The sequence below is a fragment of the Zonotrichia leucophrys genome, chromosome 8 (assembly GCF_028769735.1).
Source record: "Zonotrichia leucophrys gambelii isolate GWCS_2022_RI chromosome 8, RI_Zleu_2.0, whole genome shotgun sequence".
NCBI lineage: Eukaryota > Metazoa > Chordata > Aves > Passeriformes > Passerellidae > Zonotrichia > Zonotrichia leucophrys.
The window spans coordinates 6,721,486-6,742,537 of record NC_088178.1 but is presented as its reverse complement, the minus strand read 5'-3'; the positions used below and the strand labels follow the sequence as shown (position 1 = coordinate 6,742,537).

Sequence of the window (21,052 nt, the reverse complement as noted above, 5' to 3'; positions counted from 1 at the left end):
TTTTATTCCCTTCTTGCTTTCACATTGTGTGTGATACCAACATGGTGTTACTGCCCAGCAGCCTTGGCCTTGCTGGGATCTAGATAATACCTGCAGTGGTTCTCTGGATTGCTGTACCTGTGAGTTTGGGAAGCTCAGGTGGGAGGATGTTGCCTTTGCTGGTAAGAGGCATGGGTTTGGTACCACACACTGGCTCTGCACAGAAACTTGCTGGTTTCAGGGAATGTGTCATCTCAGGTGGTAAATACAGCAGAGCACAAGCAGCTGAGGGAATGCCAGCAAATACACTGCATTTGGGTATTGTGTGACAACTGTTGACTTGTTAAAGGTTTAGTTTTTGATGTGCAAGTGGGACATTCTGCAAAATCTTAGGAGAAAATACCATCCATAAAGTGACATCCAGTTTGATTCATCAGAAGGTCTGTCATGCCTCTTGGTGATTGTGAAACTCTCTTATGCCTGCAGTCAGGAAACCAAGCTGGTGTAACTCTTGGTTCCTTGAGGGATTCAGTGGGCGCCCTTTTCTCCTGCAGAGAATCATCCAGCATGAGCTGGGACATTGCCCAGGTGTCCGTGTCCGACGAGGGTTTCTATGAGTGCGTGGCCAGCAGCACTGCGGGGACAGGACGCGCGCAGACGTTCCTCGACGTGTCAGGTGCGTCCCAGCCGCCCTTCTGGGGTGGGTGACTTGGCTACAACACCTGAGAAAGGCACATGGGGCTGATATAATACATTCCCAGTTTTAAATGTATTTTTAATTACTGTGTTTTTTCCTTACCTGTGTCCACAGGTGAGCTGAGGTTTATTCAGCAAACCTGTTTTAAATATTAAATTTGGTTTTGTTTTAGTTCCTTCTATCAGTTGGACTTGCAGAATAGATCTGACCTGTAGAATCCAAAACCTAAATCTTAGATTTCAACTGTTCTTGTTCTTATTTCACTTTGTAGCAATTATATGTTGACTTGGTTGTATGTATGTATGATTGTATGTATTAAATCTTTAAAATGTCAATGTATGTATCTGTTATCTGATAGACAAGGAAGTAAGAAACTTCTGTTCCAATTTCTGCTTTTTTACAATACAAAATTTGGTAAATTGTTGGAAATCTCATCTATTATCTTGAATTTCTTACAAGTGGTAATAAATGTGAGGAAGTAAAATGAACGAGGTAAAAAGTAGGGCTTATCACAAAGATAATTTTGAATAAACAGTATGTTTATTTCTGTCTGTGGGTGGATGGATGAGACCCCTGCCCATACTATAGCAAATTTTGTCACTTAATTTTTCAGTTGCAGTGTAGACAGAATGAGAGGAAAAAATAATTTCTGATTTGTAGTAAAAATCAATTCTATACAGCCTTGTGTTGGTGTTGATCAGATATGAGTCTTGGAGCAAGTGAAAACTGTTGCTGGTGAGCTGGAAAAACACTGGAGGAGATAATCTGTGACAGGGAGGAATGGGAGAACTCAGAACAACATTTTCAACTCAGGGTTTCATTTAATGGCTTGAAATTCAAGTTGTCTTGCCTCGTATCTCTTGCAGTAGCTATTCCAGGTAGCCACTGCAGGTGGATTATGAATCACAGAATCACAAAACAATTCAGGCTGGAGGCACCTTTAGAAGTCATCTAGTCCAATTCACAGCTCAAAGGGAATTAGCTTCCAGGCTTGATTATTTTTTTCAGGAACTTGTCCAATCAATCTTTGAATGTCCCCAAGGGTGGAGATTTCACAAGTTTGTGGGCAGCCTTCAGTGCTTAACTACCCCCACTAGGAAAATATTTTGTATATCGGGTTGGAATTTCCCCTGCTGCATGTTATGAACAAGGACTATCATCTTTTTTTTTCCCCTCTCCTGTACCCTGAGAACACTCTAATTGTGTATTCCCTAAAACAACCCTCTCAGTAGCTGAAGAGGGTGGCTCCATAACCCTTCACCTTCCCTTTTCCAGGCAAAGGTGTTCCTTTCATTGTACTATGAGCAAATTCTAAGAAACCAGTGTGATAGCATTGATTTTATGCAAGGCAAAGTTTGGAGAGAAAGAGTCCTCTTAGATCAAAGGATGCATTTGTGGAGAGGAACATCCTTTTATTCACATGAAGTAGTGAGTAGAAGGGAACAGTAGCATCTGTCTTAACCCAAGTCCTGGTTCTAGAGCACTAGTTTATATTTTAGCCACAAAAAACAAGCAGAAAGGATATTCCCAGATGTTGTTTCAAACCATGGCTTAGAGGGCAAGCAGTTGTGGGCATAAAGATTCTCAGTCTGGAAGTTGCAACTATTCTCTTCATCAAAAAGAAACGTGATGGAGAATCCTGACCTTTTTCTTGTGATGTTGGTAGCACTTGAAAACCAAGAGTAATAAGGGGGAAAATCCCATATCCCCTCGTTTACAAAGCACAAGAGATGGCCTGGAACTGAGTCACTCTGTAAACATGACAGTTTGTTCTGTTCAGAGCCCTGCAGAGGATTAATGGGAGGGAGATGGTTTGAAATCCTTGTGTACAAATATTTGCAAGAAAATTACTTGAAATTTCTTCTTGAAGCAAAGTAAACAATCTTTTCAAGTGTTCTTGGTTTACCCAGCTGACAGACAGTATAGCACAGATAATCCATTCTGGCAACTGTTGTGTGAAAGGTGTTGGAGATGTGCCAACATTTTCTCATTTCACAGAAAGCAAGCACTTGAGTTTGACTCTTATTAAATCTTTAAAATGTCAAATGGCTCGTTAGCCTGTGCAGCACCCTAACTGAAGGGCCAAGAAGTGCTGGGGGATGGCTCAGTGTGAGCACTGCTGTGGGCAGTGCCTGGGGTAGTCCAAAACTTGTGTTGTCCCTCTAGACTGGTACTCAAAAGATGAGGATTCTAGTCCTGTACTGGCCTCATCTTTCTCTCCTGAGTTTAGGTAACATATTTGATGAAAAGCCTGTGGAAAGCAGAAGATTTATTGTTTCTCCCAAGCCCACAAGTACAGGGGAGAAACTCCATTCAGTAAGCAAGTATAGCTTTCCCTGACTGTCCTCTGCAAGGGTTAAAGTCTATGGATTTGGCAATGGGGTGATTGCTGTCAGGACTTTGTAGGGAGGCAGAGCTGCACACCCAGCACGCAGTGCTGTGCAGGGATCCAGCACTGAGCTTGTGAACCTCATCTGAGACCCCCCTGGAGACCTTGAGGAGGAGGATTTATTGCTGGTTCAGGGTTTAGGAGTAACTTTAACCCTTAATAAATACAGATTTATTTTTTAAATTTGTTGTTATCCTTTTTTAGGATAGTTGTGTTTTAGTATGTACTGATAAAGATTTGGTCTTACTCTTACAGCTGTCTCATTTCTGCACAAGCATCCCTCTCAAAGTATTATTTATTACAGAGTTTTCTTTGTTCAAGAACCAGTCTGGGGAAAACCAAATGGAATACATGTGATATTTTTAATGGGAATGCATAAAGTAATACATAATTTATTTTCTTTCTTGAAATGTTGCCTCCTTGATCAGTAATATCTCGAGGGGCAGAATGACTGCTGCTATTTTAACCATTTGTGATTTCAAAGTTCAATTTCAGTGGAGTATTTGTGCATCTGCAGTTGTTCATCAGGAATGTGCAAATGCTGAAAGGTCGCTCGTATATGCTGGGAATGCCGCGACGAAGGCAGGAATGATGCCCCTGACTTCATATTCTCAGAAGGCTCATTTATTACTTTATAATACTATATTATATTAAAGAATAGTAGACTATACTAAAGAATACTGAAAGGATACTTACTCAATGCTAAAAAGATAATAATGAAAACTCATGACTCTTTCCAGGGTCTCAACACAGCTTGGCTGTAATTGGCCAATGAGTCAAAACAACTCACACCAGAGCCCAATTATCAATTCCCTTCAGGTAGACAATCTCCTACAATGCGTTCCACTTGTGAGCAACACAGGCACAGCAAATGAGATAAGAATTGTTTTCCTTTCTCTCTGAGGCCTCTCAGCTTCCCAGGAGAAAAATCCTGGGCGAAGGGATTTTTTCAGAGCATGTGAGTGCCCCAGTCGCTGAAATGTCTCTAACCCTGTTGCTCTTGTTCCTGCAGAGCCCCCGCCCGTGCTGCAGGTGCCCGCCAACGTGACGGTGCTGCCCGGGGCCGGGGCGGTGCTGAGCTGCCTGGTGCTGAGCGCAGGCCGCTACAACCTCACCTGGCAGCGGCACGGGCGCGACGCGCGCCTGCAGGACCCGCTGCGCCTCCGCGTCCTGGCCAACCTGTCCCTGGAGCTGAGGCCGGCCCGGCTCTCGGACGCGGGCAGCTACAGCTGCACTGCTGCCAACGAGGGCGGATCTGCCACGGCGTCTGTATTCCTCACCGTGCAAGGTAAGGATGGGATACCACGCACGTGGCTCACTTGGCCGGGCTCCCTTTGGAACAGACTGCACACAGCCTTGGACAGGCCCATCCCTGCAAGTGTCCAAGGCCGGATGGAACTCAGAGCGACCTGGGATGGTGGAACGTGTCCTAGCCCGTGGCAGGGGGTGGAATGAGAGGGGCTTTAATATCCCTTCCAACCAAAACCATTGTGTGATTTCATAAAAAATCACTCAGAACTAAAAAAGGCAGCATGAGCGAGACCAAACAAATCTAGGTCTGGGCTTTTGCTGTATACCAGGAACAAATAAGTATAACTGCAATAATTGGTATTGGACCAAATATTTTTAAGACTTTGAAGCACTGCAGGATTTTTTTTCCTATTTGCCTTGATTGCGTGGAGATTTGAACCTTGGTTCTTTGGTGCCTGTCTATGGGTGAGGAGTGACAGAACTCAAAATCTTAATGTCACTTTTAGGTGGTTCCAACAGATTTCTGCTTGCGATGCTGCTGGCCCATGTTCTGTGCGGAGGGGGTACCATCGTTAATTAACTTTTCTGCTCTAATTGTAGTAATTTGTTAGCTAATGGAAAACTTAGAATTATGTAAAAAAAAAGTTTTGAATGGAATAGCTTGACCTGCAGTGCTCCAAAACAGAGGTTGAAGGTGGAGTTGTAAAAGTTATTAAAGGGATGTTGTTTTTCCTGTATTGGTTCCTGAGGTAGAATACCTTGTGTAGGTACCTAGTAGAACCACTTGGGTAGGGCCTAGTACAAAATACAGCAGAATGAAGTGTGGTTTTTCAATATCTGTTTAAATTACCCTTAGATTGCTACAGCAGAGTTTTAACCTAATTTCTAACTAACTTAGATTTCTCTAACCTAGATCTTTAACCAAGCTGAAAGGAAAATAGTAATGAAAAAACCTCAACCCCCATGCATTTGGAAAACCTAGTTTTGAATTGTACGGTGTTTTTCCATCAAGACACTCATTCAAGCATGTCAGAGGCATCAAGAGAAATGCTTCTCCCTCATTCTTCTCTTCCTGGGATTTAGGTTTTCCTCTCTAACGTCTGTAGCTCAGCTGGGAGCTTTAATACATTGACCAAATTGCTTCTGGTGTTTTTTTTCTAGTAAATCTAACAGAGTTTTACTGCTGTCACAACAGAATATCAAGTTTCAAATCCTTTATATATGTGGAATGTTTGTATCAAATGGTTGGGAATTACATTTTGGCTGGTCCTGGTAGTGCTAACAGCTTTCAAGCATGTTTGAGAGAACCCTCTTGGGCAGCTCAGGCAGTCTTAGCTGAGAGTCGGAGTGGAGTTTTCCCTGTTTTTCGTAAAGGATGCTTAGACCAGAATAAATACATAGGAAACACCAAGCTGCAGCTGAATTCAGCTTTCTGCAGTAGTGCCTGCCTCTTTTGTTGGGAAAAAGTAATCTACTGCCAGCTTTCCCAATGTCTGCATACAGAAACTGAATGGTATCTGAAGGGCTTGCAAGTACTGTTACTTGCGATCATTTTAATTTGCCTGGAAAAAATTATTTCCATCAAGCTGCAACATAGTCCTTTAGGAACCTGAAAAAGTAAGGAATCCCTTCATAAATTCATTTATGTTTCCATACAAGACCAATCTGATGGGAGGACTGGAGCAACTCACACTACATAGCCACTCTTGCACAACTCCAAATTTGAGCACATACTTGGTAGTCCTAGCACTCCATGGGCTTTATCAAACTGCATTCCAGGACCTTCCAGAGTGCTCTGGGCAGCACCCCCAGCCTACAGAGAGGCCCAAGTTTCACACAGGGCTGTGCCCTACCTGTGTCCTGGTCGTGGGGAGCAGTGAGAGATGGGGACAGTGTGTTCTCCTGAGCACAGCACACAACTGGGGCACAAAGTCAGCCCTGTGAAGGCTCCAGGCTGTACTTGCATAGATGCTGGCACAGGAGGCACATCAACATTCCATTTCAGAAACAGCAACATCAAACCCAACACTTTCAAAACAAGGGTTTACTACAACCCCCTTCAGCAGGAAAAGCAGATGCTGGGTTATTTTTAGAGCCACCAGTATTTGTTCTCTGCCTTAAATCACCCCAGAGAGAAAATGGGGTTGAAAGCAGTGTTTATTCTCCTATGATCCGAAATTCAGAGATCTACATGGAGCTGGTCCAACAATAATAAAGGGCTTCAGGATGAATTTAATTTGACATTCTGAATTACTTACAACTACACAGAGCACGGACCCATCTCCATCAATTAACAAGGCTTCAAATTTCCCTCTTTGGCATGTTAATAATGACAAGCCCATAAAGCTGTAGCTCTTACATCTGGCCACCCTTTACTCTTTACTGCCAAATAAAAACTGTTTTTTGAAAACTACTCCAGGCCCTAACAAGCACTGCAAGCTGTACATGACAATCACACACTGAGTACCCCCAGAAATCTGATGGAAATAATTTTTTCCAGGCAAATTAAAATGATCACAAGTGACAGTACTTGCAAACCCTTCAGATGCCATTCAGCTTCTGTATGCAGCCATTGGGAAAGCTGGCAGTAGATTACGTTTTCCCAATGGAAAATTTTTCTGCTCCTTTCTCTGAAAAGATACAATACAGAAATAAACATCCTGGTCTTTCAGATCTCTCTCTAACTGATACTTAGGTCTGTGGATGCACACTGTGTTAATGGGCAGAGAGGAACTGGTTATCGCACTCTGAGATTTTTAAACACTCTGAAAATGGGCCTCCCCACCCTCACAGGGAACAATTCCTTCCCAGTATCTCATCTGACCTTGCCTCTGACAGTGGGAAGCCATTCCTTGTGTCTGTCCCTCCAGGCTCTTGTCCCAAGTCCCTCTCCAGCTCTCCTGGAGCCTCTTTAGGCACTGGAAGGGGCTCAAGGTCTCCCTGGAGGCTTGCCTTCTTCAGGTGAGCACCCCCAGTTCTCTCAGGCTGGCTTCAGAGCAGAGGGTTCCAGCCCTGGGAGCATCTCCCCGGCCTCCTCTGGAGCTGCTCCATCAGCTCCTTGTCCTGCTGGTGTTGGAGGCCCAGAGCTGGAGGCAGCTCTGTAGGTGGGTGGGGTCTCTTGAGAAGCTTCACATATGATCTGTGTTGTTCAAAAGGTTTCATTGTGCAGCCTTGAATGAGATGGGCACTGTAATGAGCTTGTGCTTCTCCTTTTATCTACAAATCTTCACCTCTGAGATACAGAGAACAAAGCAAAGGAAATTAAATGTACCTGACATACAAGAAAGCCCTTCTGTCTGCCTGCCTGATCCCTGGCATTTGGGCAAGACAGGATGGTCAAATGGTGACAATTGGGGCCTCACTGATCTTAGTCAATATCTTGATTATTACAGCTGTTTATATTGACTGTTTTCTAATAATTTTATTACAAATATAATACAAGTTAAACTTTATTTCCTGCTCTGCTTAATACCATGTGATATACCTGTTAATACCATGTGAAAATACTGGCATGGACAGTGGTGTGTTGCCAAAGCCTGGTGTGTAATTGCCATCAGAGCCAGTTTCCTAATCCCAACAGGAGAGGAGACCTTCCTGTGACCAGAGCATGCAGAATACCCCCAGCATCTCTTGGCAGGATGTCAAACCAAATAAAAATAGCTGAGCAAGCTGTGCACATCATGAGTCACTGGGGGACAGTTCTGTAACATGGAACCATTTCTGGCCCCTTCCTGCCCACTCGTGCTTGCTCTTGCACACACTGCTCCTTAGCAGCCACTGAAATGTGTCAAGTGTCCCCATGGCCAGTGGGATGGGGTAATTCCCACTGGAACAAAGAAAGAAGGGCTGTGCAGAGCAGCCCTGCATGTGAGGTACCTCTGGGTTCCATGTGTTCATCCTCTTGGACTCTCACAAATGGGACCTGGACTTAGGCTTTTGTCCTGTGGTTTGTCCAGGAATTCATAAATACAGAGAGCTGAGCAAAAGACAAAGCTCCAAAGATGAAGAATGGTAGTACTTATTTTGTAACAGCCACTTTCACTGGTCTCAACTAACTTTATCCACGGGTGTGGATCTTCTTGCAACTGTAAGACAAAGTCATACCTACCATAGAAAGTGTCTGTTGCCCAAGTGAACTGCTTTGGTGGTCGTTTTTTACTGAGGAAACCTGTCTAAGGATTATGGAATCACAGAATGATTTGTGTTGGGGACACCTTAAAGCCCATTCAGTGCCACCCTCTGCCATGGGCAGGGGCTCTTTGTCCTATTCCAGGTTGCTCCAAGCCCTGTCCAAGCTGGTATTGGACACTTCCAGGGGTGGGGAGTCCACAACCTCTCTGGGTTAAAAATGAATGAATTCTGTTGAGTTCCCCAATTGGTTTTCTAGTGAAAACACCCTTGAAATCCATAACATCCTTTACAGTTGTTAACCCTGCAGTTTCACTTCTCTTCCACTTGTGTGTCTGCACATATATTGTGACTTTGATTCTTATCCCTCAGGTTGCATTCTGACAATTGACCCACCTGAAGGTTTGTGGGTTTTAGTATCCGATATTCTGAATAAATTTCATAAAATCAAAGAATGGTGTGTGTTGGAAGGGACCTTAAAGCTCATTTTGTTCTGACCCCTGCCGTGGGCAGGGACACCATGTTGCTCATTGTCTGGTGTTTGTCGAAGTTGACTCTTTTGCTGCCTTTTTAACCCCATCTCAGGAAGGCCAATGCCTCTGACCTAATGCCCCTTTATAAAGCTGTTTTAGTCTGAGACTTGGACTGTGCTAGTGGAAACAAGTGGTTGCTTTCTCACCATGTGGCTATTTGAAAGTGGCAATGAAGTTCTTATCATAACCTGTGCTTTCTAACAAGACATTTTTAAATGCTGTTTTTAATTTCTTTTGGTAGAACCTCCGAGGCTTGTAATTTCACCCAAGAACCAGACTTTTACAGAAGGTTCTGAAGTGTCCATCAGGTGTTCTGCCACAGGTTACCCAAAGCCAACAGTTGTGTGGACACTCAATGATATGTTTATCATTGGCTCCAGCAGGTGGGACTTGAAGTTGTCTCCATTTTTGTTTTAATATCATATGTGAGAAAGAAGGTTTAATAGTGCCAATATATTCTACTACTTCAACAGGAGTCTGTCAGTTTTGGAAACAGTACCTCAGTCTTTGCTTTGATAACTCTTTAATTGTATTACCTCATCTCTAACAGAGAAACACTTTAGTTCTATTTTCCAGGTTTTTTTACAAGATTAATTTGTGTACTTTTCACAAAATGTAGTACTAGATATAATAGTACTAATAGTGTTTATCATGGGGAAATAAACCCCAGAAACACCTGTTTATAAACCATCTGCTCATTCTGCTGTGGCTGCTTGGAATGTGGATATAACCATTGTTCTTTCTAATAATTTTGCTTGGTCCCTTGTGTGTTCCCAGGTACAGAATGACCCCTGAAGGCACCTTAATCATAAGAAAGGCAACTCCCAGAGATGCAGGAATTTATGGTTGTTTGGCAAGTAACTCAGCTGGGACAGAGAAACAGACATCCATCCTCACATACATCGGTAAGTGAGAAAGTGAGGAAAACTATGTATTAAAATTAAAAAAATAAACTAATTCATCATCAGGGAGGAGGAGCTGTTAAAATGAGTAGAACCCTGCAGAACATTCTGGTAGAAATTTCAAAAACCTCAGAAGGTATGTTGAACAGCTCACAGATGTCTCTTTTGCCTTTGGTTCAAACCCGAGTAGTATTGTTAGGTAGTATTTGGAGCTCTTTTCTTTCTAAAAAGAAAACTTTTTAGGTAAAAAAAAACCCTAAAAGAAAACTTTTTAGGTTAAAAAAACCCTAAAATAGGGTCTTACTATGAGATAGACTGGGAACCCTGAGTCCTTTAGAAAAGAAATTTTGTTTCTGTATCAAAATACTGTGTTAAAATATTGATAGCAGAGTATTAAACTATTTTATGACCTGCATCTAGCTGGAGGAGGAAAATGATTTCATGTTACTACTTTCTACACGATGAAACTTTTCTGATCTTGTCCTTATATTTCATGTACATTTTGCATATGATTCAGGTGCTCTGGACCAGACTTTACTTTTCCTTGTTTCCCAGTGTTTATCTTCCACTTTAAGGTCTGTTTGACTTTTAATGCAAACATTCTTCCATATAACAAGAGAAAATTAGAGTCTTTCATGCTTTATATCTTAAAAATTGCCTGCACTTTGGGTGCAGAGCTTATTTTTTTCTGTCTCGTTTCTTTTTAGAGGGCCCAACCTTGACCGTAGTCCAGAGTGAAATTCTGGTTGGTCTTGGAGACACGACTGTTATGGAGTGTAAAACAACTGGAATCCCACCCCCTCAAGTGAAATGGTTTAAAGGTGTGCTCGTTGCTTGGTGATTGAGTAATTTATTTAGCAGCAATATTTTAAACAATGATCAGGAAGTGACTTCATTTCTCTCAAGAGCATTATGTTGTATTCAACCAGTGACAGACCTGTGAAATTCTCTAAATCTAGAAGAAATGGCATTGACCTCTAGGGCATAAATTCTTGCTTCTATTTAAATATGCTGAATTAACACACTGTAGCATAACTAATAATAATAGTAAAACAAAGCTGAGCCTCCTGCCTGCTTACATGAGGTTTGTTCTTTCAAAAAACATTTAGCTTTATGCTACAAAAATCACAAAATATTTTTCTCTAGCCCTTATTGTTGTGTTTTCATGTAGCCTCTAATTAGGGAAGAAGTACAGCCTGACACACTGTCCTAATGCTGATCTCTGTCCAGAGATACTTGGATTTGTCTTTGCCTTGTGGAACCAATAAATTTAAAAAAGATGTATTTAGTGTAGTAATGAACGTGTCCTCTCAATTGAGTGGGAGTCAGAGTTCTCCTCTCCTGAGTTCGTACAGCTGCTATGTTGTGAGCTAACTCAAACTTGGACACTGTTTTGTGGGGATAATTTTGATAAATATAGGTATATATTTGATGTAAACAGTTATATTGCCTTTTTTCTATCTGGACTTAGGTGACTTAGAGCTGAGGGCATCAGCATTTCTCGTTATTGATGCTCAGCGGGGTCTTCTGAAGATCCAGGAAACACAAGACCTGGATGCTGGTGACTACATGTGCGTGGCCACCAATGAGGCAGGGAGAGCTGCTGGCAAGATAACTCTGGACGTTGGGTGTAAGTAGTTAAAACCTGCATGGGCACACTCAGGTTGCTGAGTTGCTGTACTGGTCAGGGAGTGATGCCTTGGCTCCCCAGTTCTTTCTAACAGATCTGTGTGTGTGCTGGGAACACCTCTTGGTGGTGTTGGTTAAGCAGCTTCTTTGTCACATTTGGACTCCAGCTTGGAATCATTGAGTAGTTTGGGTTGGAAGGGACCTTAAAACCCATCTGTTTCCAGCCCAGTCTTACTTCTTTTGCAAAGTAAAGAAGTTGTGGGGAGGAAGAGAGGCACAGGAGGAGGAAGCTGTTAAAACCTCAACCTAACAAAATTCTCAAACAGAACTAATTACAGAAGCTTGAGTTACTCTGTGAGGTTATAGTAATTTAGCCCTTCCTCTCCTCCTTTCCTAATTCTTTCCATCTGCCTCTGGCCTGACACATTGCATCCTGTTAAATGTTCCTGTCAGGCACATCTGCTTTCTGAATGCATGGCACTGCTTGCAGAAGACAAGGAATTTAGTAACGCTGATACTTAAAGTGTTTCTAGAGTTGGAAATGTTAGAAGAAAGCCTATGCACAGTGGGGCATAAATTGAGGTCATCAGTGATGCTAGAGAATGGGATGGCTGTGTTACAGTGCTCACTTTCAGTGTGTGCTCTCTCCCCAGCTCCCCCCGTTTTCACGCAGGAGCCGGGTGACGAATCCGCGGATCTGGGCTCCAACGTGACTCTGCCGTGCTACGTGCAGGGCTACCCTGAGCCCAGGGTCTCGTGGAGGAGGCTGGATGGGGCTCCCCTCTTCTCCCGGCCCTTCGCACTCAGCTCCAGCAGCCAGCTCAGGACGGGCGCTCTGGCCATCCAGAGTAGGTAGACTCAATGTTAAAAGAGCAGACTCCATGAGGAACTAAGACATTTGCAAGGCATTTAAGTTTTACTGTATGACTACAGTAAGTTAGCTGTGTAAAGAGACTGGATTTCTATCACAGATTGTGTTTGTGATAGTGACATCAGTGCTGTTGACATGCAGTTCATTTTGCTATGAGTTGTGTTTAGTCATTGGCTTCACTCTTCAAGCAAGATTATTATTAATCTTTGTTGAAATACACATAGGCTATAGTCTCTGATCCTGAGGAGCCACAAATTTTCATTTTTGGTGGATTTTGTTTTGTTTTGGTGTGGTTGGTTTCTTTTGTGTTGTGGAGTTTTTTTTTGGATTTTTTTTTTGGTAGAGAACTGGTTCCAAACTCAGTGTTTTAGATCTGTCCTAATTTGGGTAATAATAAAAACTTTGCAAGTGGCTTTGTAATTTTGATTATTTTGCAGCATTTCAGTGACTCTTATGCTGAGCAATATTATTCTGTTTTCTTAATTAGCTTTTAATTCCTTTCTGTATTTTCATTGCTTCGGTACTTGGTGTCTGATGGAAAGGAGTGCTCTTTTCAAACTGAGTGTTTGAAGGTGGGAGAGAGGGACATGGTGTCCATGTGGAGCAGGAGGGGCAGTATTATGTCAGATCCTGCAGTCAGCTCTTTTCTCCCCTGTAGATCTGTGGGTCAGTGATGAAGGGACTTACGTGTGTGAAGCTGAGAACCAGTTTGGGAGGATTCAGTCCCGGCCAGCCACGGTCACAGTGACAGGACTGGGTAAGAGCAGTGCGTGGCAGTGGAACTGTTGGGGTTTGGGCAGCAGGCAGGATGCCTGGGAATTGTGTCCATACATGCTGACCTATCTGCGTGCTGTATTTATGTGTCATCCGTACAAACTGAATTAGGAAACATTTACATGGAATATTGTAATTTATTTCAGTGGATTTTGCTTGTTAGAACATTTTTTTGAATGTCTGCACTAACTGGAATTAATTCCACCTGCACTTTTAGCTGGAACCTTAGAGAAGTGATTTATCCTGTGTATTTTTTCTTATTATGAAGTAAATTTACTAAGGAATGAAAAATCACTATAATGATGGATGCTAATGATGGGATTCCTGCCATTTAATTAATCTTAAAACAAACAAATAAAGGCAGCAATGAATGTAGTTGTGTCAATGTTGAGGTAGGTGGGAAGGAATCTTGGTGATCCAAGAAGACAATAAATATCTGGCCTTCACCACAGAATCCCACAATGTGGTTTGAGTTGAAAGGGACCTTAAAGCCCATCCAGTCCCATCCCCTGCCATGGGCAGGGACACCTTCCACTATCCCAGGATGCTCCAAGCCCCATCCAACTTGGCCTTGGACACTGCCAGGGATCCAGGGGCAGCCACAGTTGCTCTGGGCACCCTGTGCCAGGGCCTGCCCACCCTCACAGGGAACAATTCCTTCCCAATATCCCATCTAACCCTACTCTCTTGCAAATATCCATGCTGCTAGAGGCTTGGTTGTTATCTGTTTGACATCTGGCAATAAAAAAGAAAAATAATGCAATGGAATGTGTGCATTTGCATGAGGATAAGAACAGAGTCTCCCTGCCATCAAAGAAACCATTTGTTAGCTTCAAACTTACTGCAAGAGCCAGTAATACTGGCAGGGTTTGATAGACATGTTTTTACCTGTTTTGAAGTATTATATAATGCCCAGTACTTAATTTAATTTCTCAGCCATGTGCCCAAGTCATGTTTGCTGTTGGCTTTTCACAGAATGTGCAGGTTTTCTGCGGGGCTGTGACCTCTCTTCTGATCCTTCACAATTTTATGCCCAATGGAAATTGCAACTTACTTTTTGTTCTCTCCAAGCCCACGACATCTGTTCTTTGGTATTTTGCCCAAGTAAGGAAAAATGATAAATCATCTTGGTGCCAGAGTTCACAGGGAAACCCTTGATTGGATCCAGTTTCAGCTGAACAGCATCTTCCATTTGCTCCCATTCCTTAGACTAAGGATCACTGTTGGTGGATTTCCCCAGCTTCCCATCTCTCCTGTGCTACCCCTACATTTGTTTCTTTTTTTCTCATGTCTTCAATTTAATACTGATTTAATTTAATATTTCACATGAATATATAAGAAGTCCTAGTAATTTCTTCTTGTTCTTCCTTTTTGTTCAAGTCTCTCCTCTGATTGGAGCAAGCCCAGCCACAGCCAATGTCATTGAGGGCCAGCAGCTCACTTTGCCTTGTGTTTTGCTTGCTGGGAACCCCATTCCAGAGAGGAGGTGGATTAAAAACAATGTGGTGGTAAGACTGCTTTGTTTCCTGTAAGATTTATTGGCAGAAGAAAGCTACAACTGACATCTGAAGGCATGATAACAGCTTGGTTTAATTTGCCAAAGTTAATGTGATCACTGGCTGTGCCAGGAAATTTCTGACCCTGATGTACAGATCAAGGAATAGGAGATGGCAGTGAGGGATGGGGAGGTCTAGAAAAGAACTTTGAACCAAAGTATTTGTGAGTTATTCTTTTATCTTCTATTTTGTTTGCTTTCAATGGAGTTTTATGCATTTTTGTAGCTCATGAACTTCAGCCTTGGACTCTGAATATGGGAATGCTAGTGGCTGGAATGACAAAAGTGGGTTTTTCAAAATAAAGGTACCAGACAATTTCTGTAGATTTAGGATGTTTTAACATCTTGCCTTTTCCTGTTGCTGATGGGCTGAATTAAATACCAGTATCCCTGTTCCATATCCTCCTTTCCTGGTAGTGCTCTACTCAGAGCATGAATGAGTGTGTTTTCTTTCCCCCTTGGGAACATACCATTGCCAGTTTATATCTCCTGCAGACACAGCTAGGTGATCTTTTTAATCCCTTCCCACCCAAATCACTCAGAGATTCTAGAAAGATGCTGTAGACACCGCACCTGGGTTGGTTGTGTGAATGAAACTTCAGTTCTTTAATACTAAAATTTCTGACTTTACCCTATGAAGCCGTTTTTTATCTTTGTTCCTAATTTCTCCCTAAAACCCTTTCTACACAACTGGAATTAAAATACTGTAGCAAAATGCCTAATGTATTGTCACAAAGCAGAACCTGGTGCTACCTGACCCCCGTTCAGGTTTCCAGCTCAGTTTAGGTGTCTCTGGGAATCACTGGCTTTTCCTTAGGCTGTGCAAGGCGCACAGGCTGTAAAGCTCTGTGAGAAATACTGGCAGGATCCTCCTTGTTGAGTTGCTAATTCCTCTCTCTAGTAGTGCTGGTTTCCTGTCATTGTAAACTGCTGGGAAATGCTGTGCTCCAAGGAAAGTGTTGGAGTAAGTTATATTTAGAGAAGAATTCAGCTGCTTCTGAGTGTGACTGGAACAGATTTGCTTTCTAACAACTCTTTATGAGGGAGGGCTGTGCTGCCAAGCTCAGGGTGTTTGATGTTGCTGTAGGATATATAACTCTTCAAGGCTTACTCCTTGGTGAAAGTTACAATTCTCTTGCACAATGGTTTGCTTCAGAGCCAATCTGTTTGATGGATATGGAAGTTAGAAGGTTTTGATAATTGTAAAGGAAAATAGTCTGCCTGTGGAGGAAGAACAAGTCATTGCACTTATCAATTACTGGAATAATCAATAAAAATACAGTGAAGTAATGGAGCTAAATTTGGGTTTGCTTCATTAAAAGCAGGAGTGGCGGCACAGGATATGCTGTGGCAGTGTGTCTCTTGCAGTTCTTACTCTCACTCCAGCAGTAAATACGAGGTGCTGCTGAAACTCTTAAGTAAAATTAGTTCTGTATTAAAAATGGAAAGTAGGAAAAGCTCTAGTAAAATTCTGCAGGAGCACATAATTTTTAACAATGTGACATAGCCAAGCAGAGCCACACTGTATCCCAGGGTGTATCAGGAGTATTTCCCAGTGAAAGGTAAATACCTTTCTCTCCTTTGGCAGCTGGTTCCCAATCCCTACGTGAGCGTGCGCAGCGACGGCAGCCTGCACCTGGAGCGGGTTCGGCTGCAGGATGGGGGGGATTACACCTGCATGGCCAGCAGCGTGGCGGGCACCAGCAACAGCACCACCACTGTCCACGTCTTCGGTGAGCAGCAGCCTGCCCTTCCAGCCTGGGGCACGAGGGGCAGCGCTGACCACGGTGGCTTTCACTGCTTCGCTGCACTTAGAGCTGCCCACGGCACCTCTCCTGTCATGATGCTGCTTTGTAAAGGAACACAGGGGGGATTGGGTGCACTGCGCAGGGAGGAGCTCAGTGATCAAGACTCTTTTTCAAGTAAAATCAGATAAAACTATTTTGTGTTCACAAAAGATCCTCGTTCAGAGGCTGCGCTGTGCAATCTTCATCTGGTTTAATTAACAGGCAGGTGCAAATGGGAGTTGGCTAGAAAACCATGAGGAGTGCTGTCTGCGTGTTTCGTAACTGGTGTAAAGAAGCACAGCTCATGGGAGAATTAGAATGAAAGGAAATTAATTATGAGTTTGGCAAAAGTCATAATTTGTTTGTTTTTGGTGTCATCCCCATTCTCCTCCTGCTTATTTTTTTCTCTTTAATTAAAACATACCAAAAACTGCACTGACAGCAAGACAGAGTGTTAGCATTTTGGCAACTCATCTGTATTTCAGCTGAGCATATTTGTGCTAGCTTTGCGAGGCTACAATCACTTCATAGTTTCTCACATGTTAAATTTTCTCACATGTTAAATTAATCATGGGAGATTTATTTTGAGCTTCACTGAAGATGCTGAAACCTCCTTTTATATAAAGAATGACTATAAATTTTTAGTACAGGCAAATACTCATAAGATCTTCCATGTCAACACTATTTTCTTGGATGTTTCAGAGCTTGAGAACAAGAAGAAATATCTTTGTATGTGTTTATAAATATCTTGGTTTTGGTATTGTACCCTTAAATCTTACCTTATTTTTCTGTTAATTCAAAGGCGGCTTAACTGAGTGAGGGAATTCAGGTTTTTGTTGTCTTCCTGTTACTGATTTTGAGAAGCAAAGCCTAAAATGTTATCAGAGGATAATGTGACAAAGCCTTGCTGAAACAATTTCAGTCAGTGAAATACCTGCAGTTAGTTAAAAACTGCGTGTACATAATGCACTGCCTATGGCTGGCAGTCTATGTAGTGAACAGGGATTTATTCTGTCCTGAAAGGCTGGAAAGTGGCTCCTTGTCCCTGTTAGGGTTGGAGAAGAGGCCAAAAGGTCCCAAACCTCCTTGCCAGTAGGAAGTAGTAATTGCATATAAGGATTTTCTCATAAGAGTTGTTTCATGTTGTAATGTGTTCTGCATGTCTTTAATATTTGCCTGTGTTTTAGTCGTGCCTGTCATTCAGCACGGACAGCAGATATTCAGCACCATTGAAGGAATCCCAGTGACACTGCCCTGCAAAGCAAGTGGAGTTCCCAAGCCATCCATTGTCTGGTCCAAGGTAACTCCTCACCTTTGAGCTGATCATGCTGAAAAATGGGCTGAACACATAATTTAGTTGCCATAAAAACTATATTTGAAGAACATGGCCCAAAACTGCACTTTTGAGGGACCTGGAAATCTCTGTTTGTTCAGAGCTGCTTTTGTTTCTTAGAGCAGAACTTTTGGCCGTGGTCCTGCCACAGCTCAATGTTCCATTCTTTGGCAGGGCTTAGGTTATCGCTGTATCTTTATGGGGTTTACACTTAGAAATTGTTCCTGTTCCTGTTGTGAGTTGATAATTGGATTTTAGGCAGCCTGCCACAGACTGAGAGTTCATTTTTCTTGTAGAGCTCTGACTTTTTTCTCTGAGGAAAATGTATTTAATAATGGCAATGTGGGGTTAACCCATGACTTTTCAGTCATGGCCTTGACAAGATGTGCACCAAGGAGGACCTCAGCCTTTGAGGGAATTTGTCTTAAAGCCAGTTTTAGGGTTTTTTTCCTCCTTGAGCAGGATAATTTCTGGTAGTAACAGTTATTTGGGGTATGTTACAGCTCACATGATGTGGTGTGAAGACACTTGTGGATCTCAGAAGTTGTGCAGATGTAACTGATTGGGGCCTTGGGAACAGCTTTGTTTCAAAGAAGGAATAGAACATGGTTAACTGTTAAAAAAACTGTTGGTTTGATAGAGAGGAGAATATGGGAGGATTTATTTTTCTTTATTTAATCACTTATCCAACTACAGACAAGGAGGAGGCAGCTGACCAAGAACAAGTTTGTGTAACATATACAAGATTCATTTTGACATGAGAAATCAATGTCAAAATTACCTCAGTTGAAGTCTTGATTATTATTCTTGACTACTATTTTTTAAATTTTCATTTAAGACTTTGGGTGTGTAAAATGTAGTAAGTTCTCTGCATAAGAATCCCCGTGCATCTGTTCTTATTACTTCTTAGAAAATGATACCCAAGGACTGTGCAGAGTTAATTGTAGTTAATTAATTTGTGTAAATTGAATTTTAGGGCTAAGTTTCTTAGCTAATATAAAATATTTTGTCCATATCAGCCTTATAAAAATAAAAGCAGCTTTTATTGAATTAAATAATTGTAATTTGGATTACATGATTACAGTTAAATAATTGTAATTTATTTTGGAAAATCCATGCACTGTGGACTTTGATTATTTTTCTTTCCACAGAAAGGAGAGGTAATCCTTCCCAGCAACGTGAGGTTCTCGGCAGGGTCGGATGGAAGCCTGTATGTGGTGTCCCCAGGGGGAGAGGAGAGCGGGGAATACGTGTGCACTGCCACCAATGCTGCTGGCTATGCCACCAGGAAGGTGCAGCTGACTGTCTATGGTGGGTGTCACCTCAGCTCAGCTGCAGTACCCCTGCCACCCACCCAGTGCATTGGGAGATAGGCACATTCACAGCACATGGGATGGGAACTCTTCTCTAGTTGGTGCTTCTGGATCCCCAAACCAGGCTGTTTTATACATGACTGATCCCAAAAGGCCTGTCCCTCAGCCATTATAATTCCCTTAAAGCCTCCTTATCCCTCTTACCTCAAGTTCACAGACCTTGGACTGAGCATAATTTCAGCTTTATGGAAGTGGATGGGAAGCATCTGTACAGGAGTAGAATTTCCTGCTGGGAGAGGAATGAAGATCCCTTAATCCCACCAGTCCCAAGCCTTCCTGTCATCATCAATCCAATGTTATTAGAATTTGGTTCAGGTGTAGGTGTGGTTTGCAAGGCTTTTATGGCTTGGAGTTACTGAGGCTGTTGTGTAACAGTTGAGTGAGTGGTTGCAAGCTACCTATGCAGTGCAGAGCTCAGCACACTTAGGAATTACAGCCATTTGTTGTGTCCATCTTGTTGAATGGCTAGTCAAGGCTGTCTGGTATTTGTGGTGTTCCATGTGGGCATCAGTCTGTGTCTGAGCTACAGGCACTGTATATCAGCATGGCAGGGATCTATCTCTATTGCAGACAGGTCATTAAAACAGGATTGTAATGTTTTATACATGATAAAAAAAGAGATGTTGTATGATGTTACATTTGTACAAATATGTATATTCATTGCAGCTTCTTAACGTGTTCCATGTTGTAGTGAAACCCAGAGTGTCCGGGCCTGGAGACCAGCAAGGAAATGCACATGATAAACCCATAGAGGTCTCAGTAATTGCAGGGGAAGATGTCACACTTCCATGTGAAGTGAGGAGCTTGCCACCCCCCATAATTACCTGGGCCAAAGAAATGCAGCTCATATCTCCATTCTCTCCAAGGTAACAGTGTTTGATATAAAACTGAAGAAAACTGAAATTGCCTCCAAACTGTTGGGATTTTGGAAGGGTGTGTGATTCCTGACTGCCACAGGATTGCTCAGAAGGTGTTACTCTGTTACTTTGTCCTGCCTGACCTCTCGTACTGGGTCTTGAAGCTCTTGCCCAAGCCTGCTAAGCCTGTGCATGATTTCACAGCTCCCATTCCAGCTTGTGCTTATATCCAATCTCAGGGGGCCAGGAGGAAAGAGATCCTGGGCATTTGTGCTGTGGTGGTGCCCAGAGACCCACATCATCTGTGCATGATTGTAATTGTCTAAAAACTGTGTTTCTTTTCTTACTTCACATTTATGTCAGGGGAACACTGTCTGTGATTTATGTGAAGCCTGGGCTGCCAGTAGGATACAGATGATGATGATAAATGTTTGGGTGTGCTGATAAGGGCATGTTGTGTACTGTGTTTTGGATCCAGAAACTAACCAGAGACTCTTGAACATGTGAAAGCACAGTTAAATACTTGTAAAATGTTGAGCTGACAGCCTTAGAGAATGAAGAGCAGGGAACTGTGTTGGACAGTGTTAGAGTTCTCCCTTATTATTTAATGTGGCACAGAACAAGAGGGAGATGAGCTCCCCATTGGAGTGCCAGGTAGTGTCACGAACTGTGCTGCTGCTTTCTGCTCCTCAGGGTCCCTCAGAAGGGCCAGGCACCAGCTGTGTCTATAAAACAGGGAATGACAAGGCTGGCCAGAGGCACACTGTGCTTGCTGGTGTCTCCCAGTGATCCATGGATGGAATCAGCCGGTGTCTGACCTAAGGAGTTGTACTGGAGATCCTCCTGGCCAAACCTGCACCTTGGAGTCATTCCAGGGAGCCTGTGACAGCCTCAGCAGATCTTTTGCCACTGTGTCTGCTGAAGAAGGCTCATGTGCAGGGATTTGGCTTGTTGTCAGTAATCCATGAAGGATTTTCTGCTGTGTCCTGTGAGC

The 21,052-nt window shown here is 42.7% G+C and overlaps 1 protein-coding gene across 1 annotated transcript in view; it reads left to right on the top strand.

Annotated features, from left to right (window-relative positions):
• HMCN1 (hemicentin 1) overlaps window positions 1–21,052 on the top strand; it is a 170,751-nt gene that overhangs the window by 51,915 nt on the left and 97,784 nt on the right. The window contains exons 10-22 of the mRNA XM_064720409.1: window positions 534–655; window positions 4,078–4,353; window positions 9,219–9,360; window positions 9,755–9,882; window positions 10,587–10,700; window positions 11,351–11,509; window positions 12,162–12,356; window positions 13,038–13,136; window positions 14,534–14,661; window positions 16,297–16,441; window positions 17,683–17,795; window positions 18,980–19,139; window positions 19,893–20,067. Coding sequence (XP_064576479.1) covers window positions 534–655; window positions 4,078–4,353; window positions 9,219–9,360; window positions 9,755–9,882; window positions 10,587–10,700; window positions 11,351–11,509; window positions 12,162–12,356; window positions 13,038–13,136; window positions 14,534–14,661; window positions 16,297–16,441; window positions 17,683–17,795; window positions 18,980–19,139; window positions 19,893–20,067 — 1,956 coding nt within the window. The remainder of the gene's footprint in view (window positions 1–533; window positions 656–4,077; window positions 4,354–9,218; window positions 9,361–9,754; window positions 9,883–10,586; window positions 10,701–11,350; window positions 11,510–12,161; window positions 12,357–13,037; window positions 13,137–14,533; window positions 14,662–16,296; window positions 16,442–17,682; window positions 17,796–18,979; window positions 19,140–19,892; window positions 20,068–21,052) is intronic.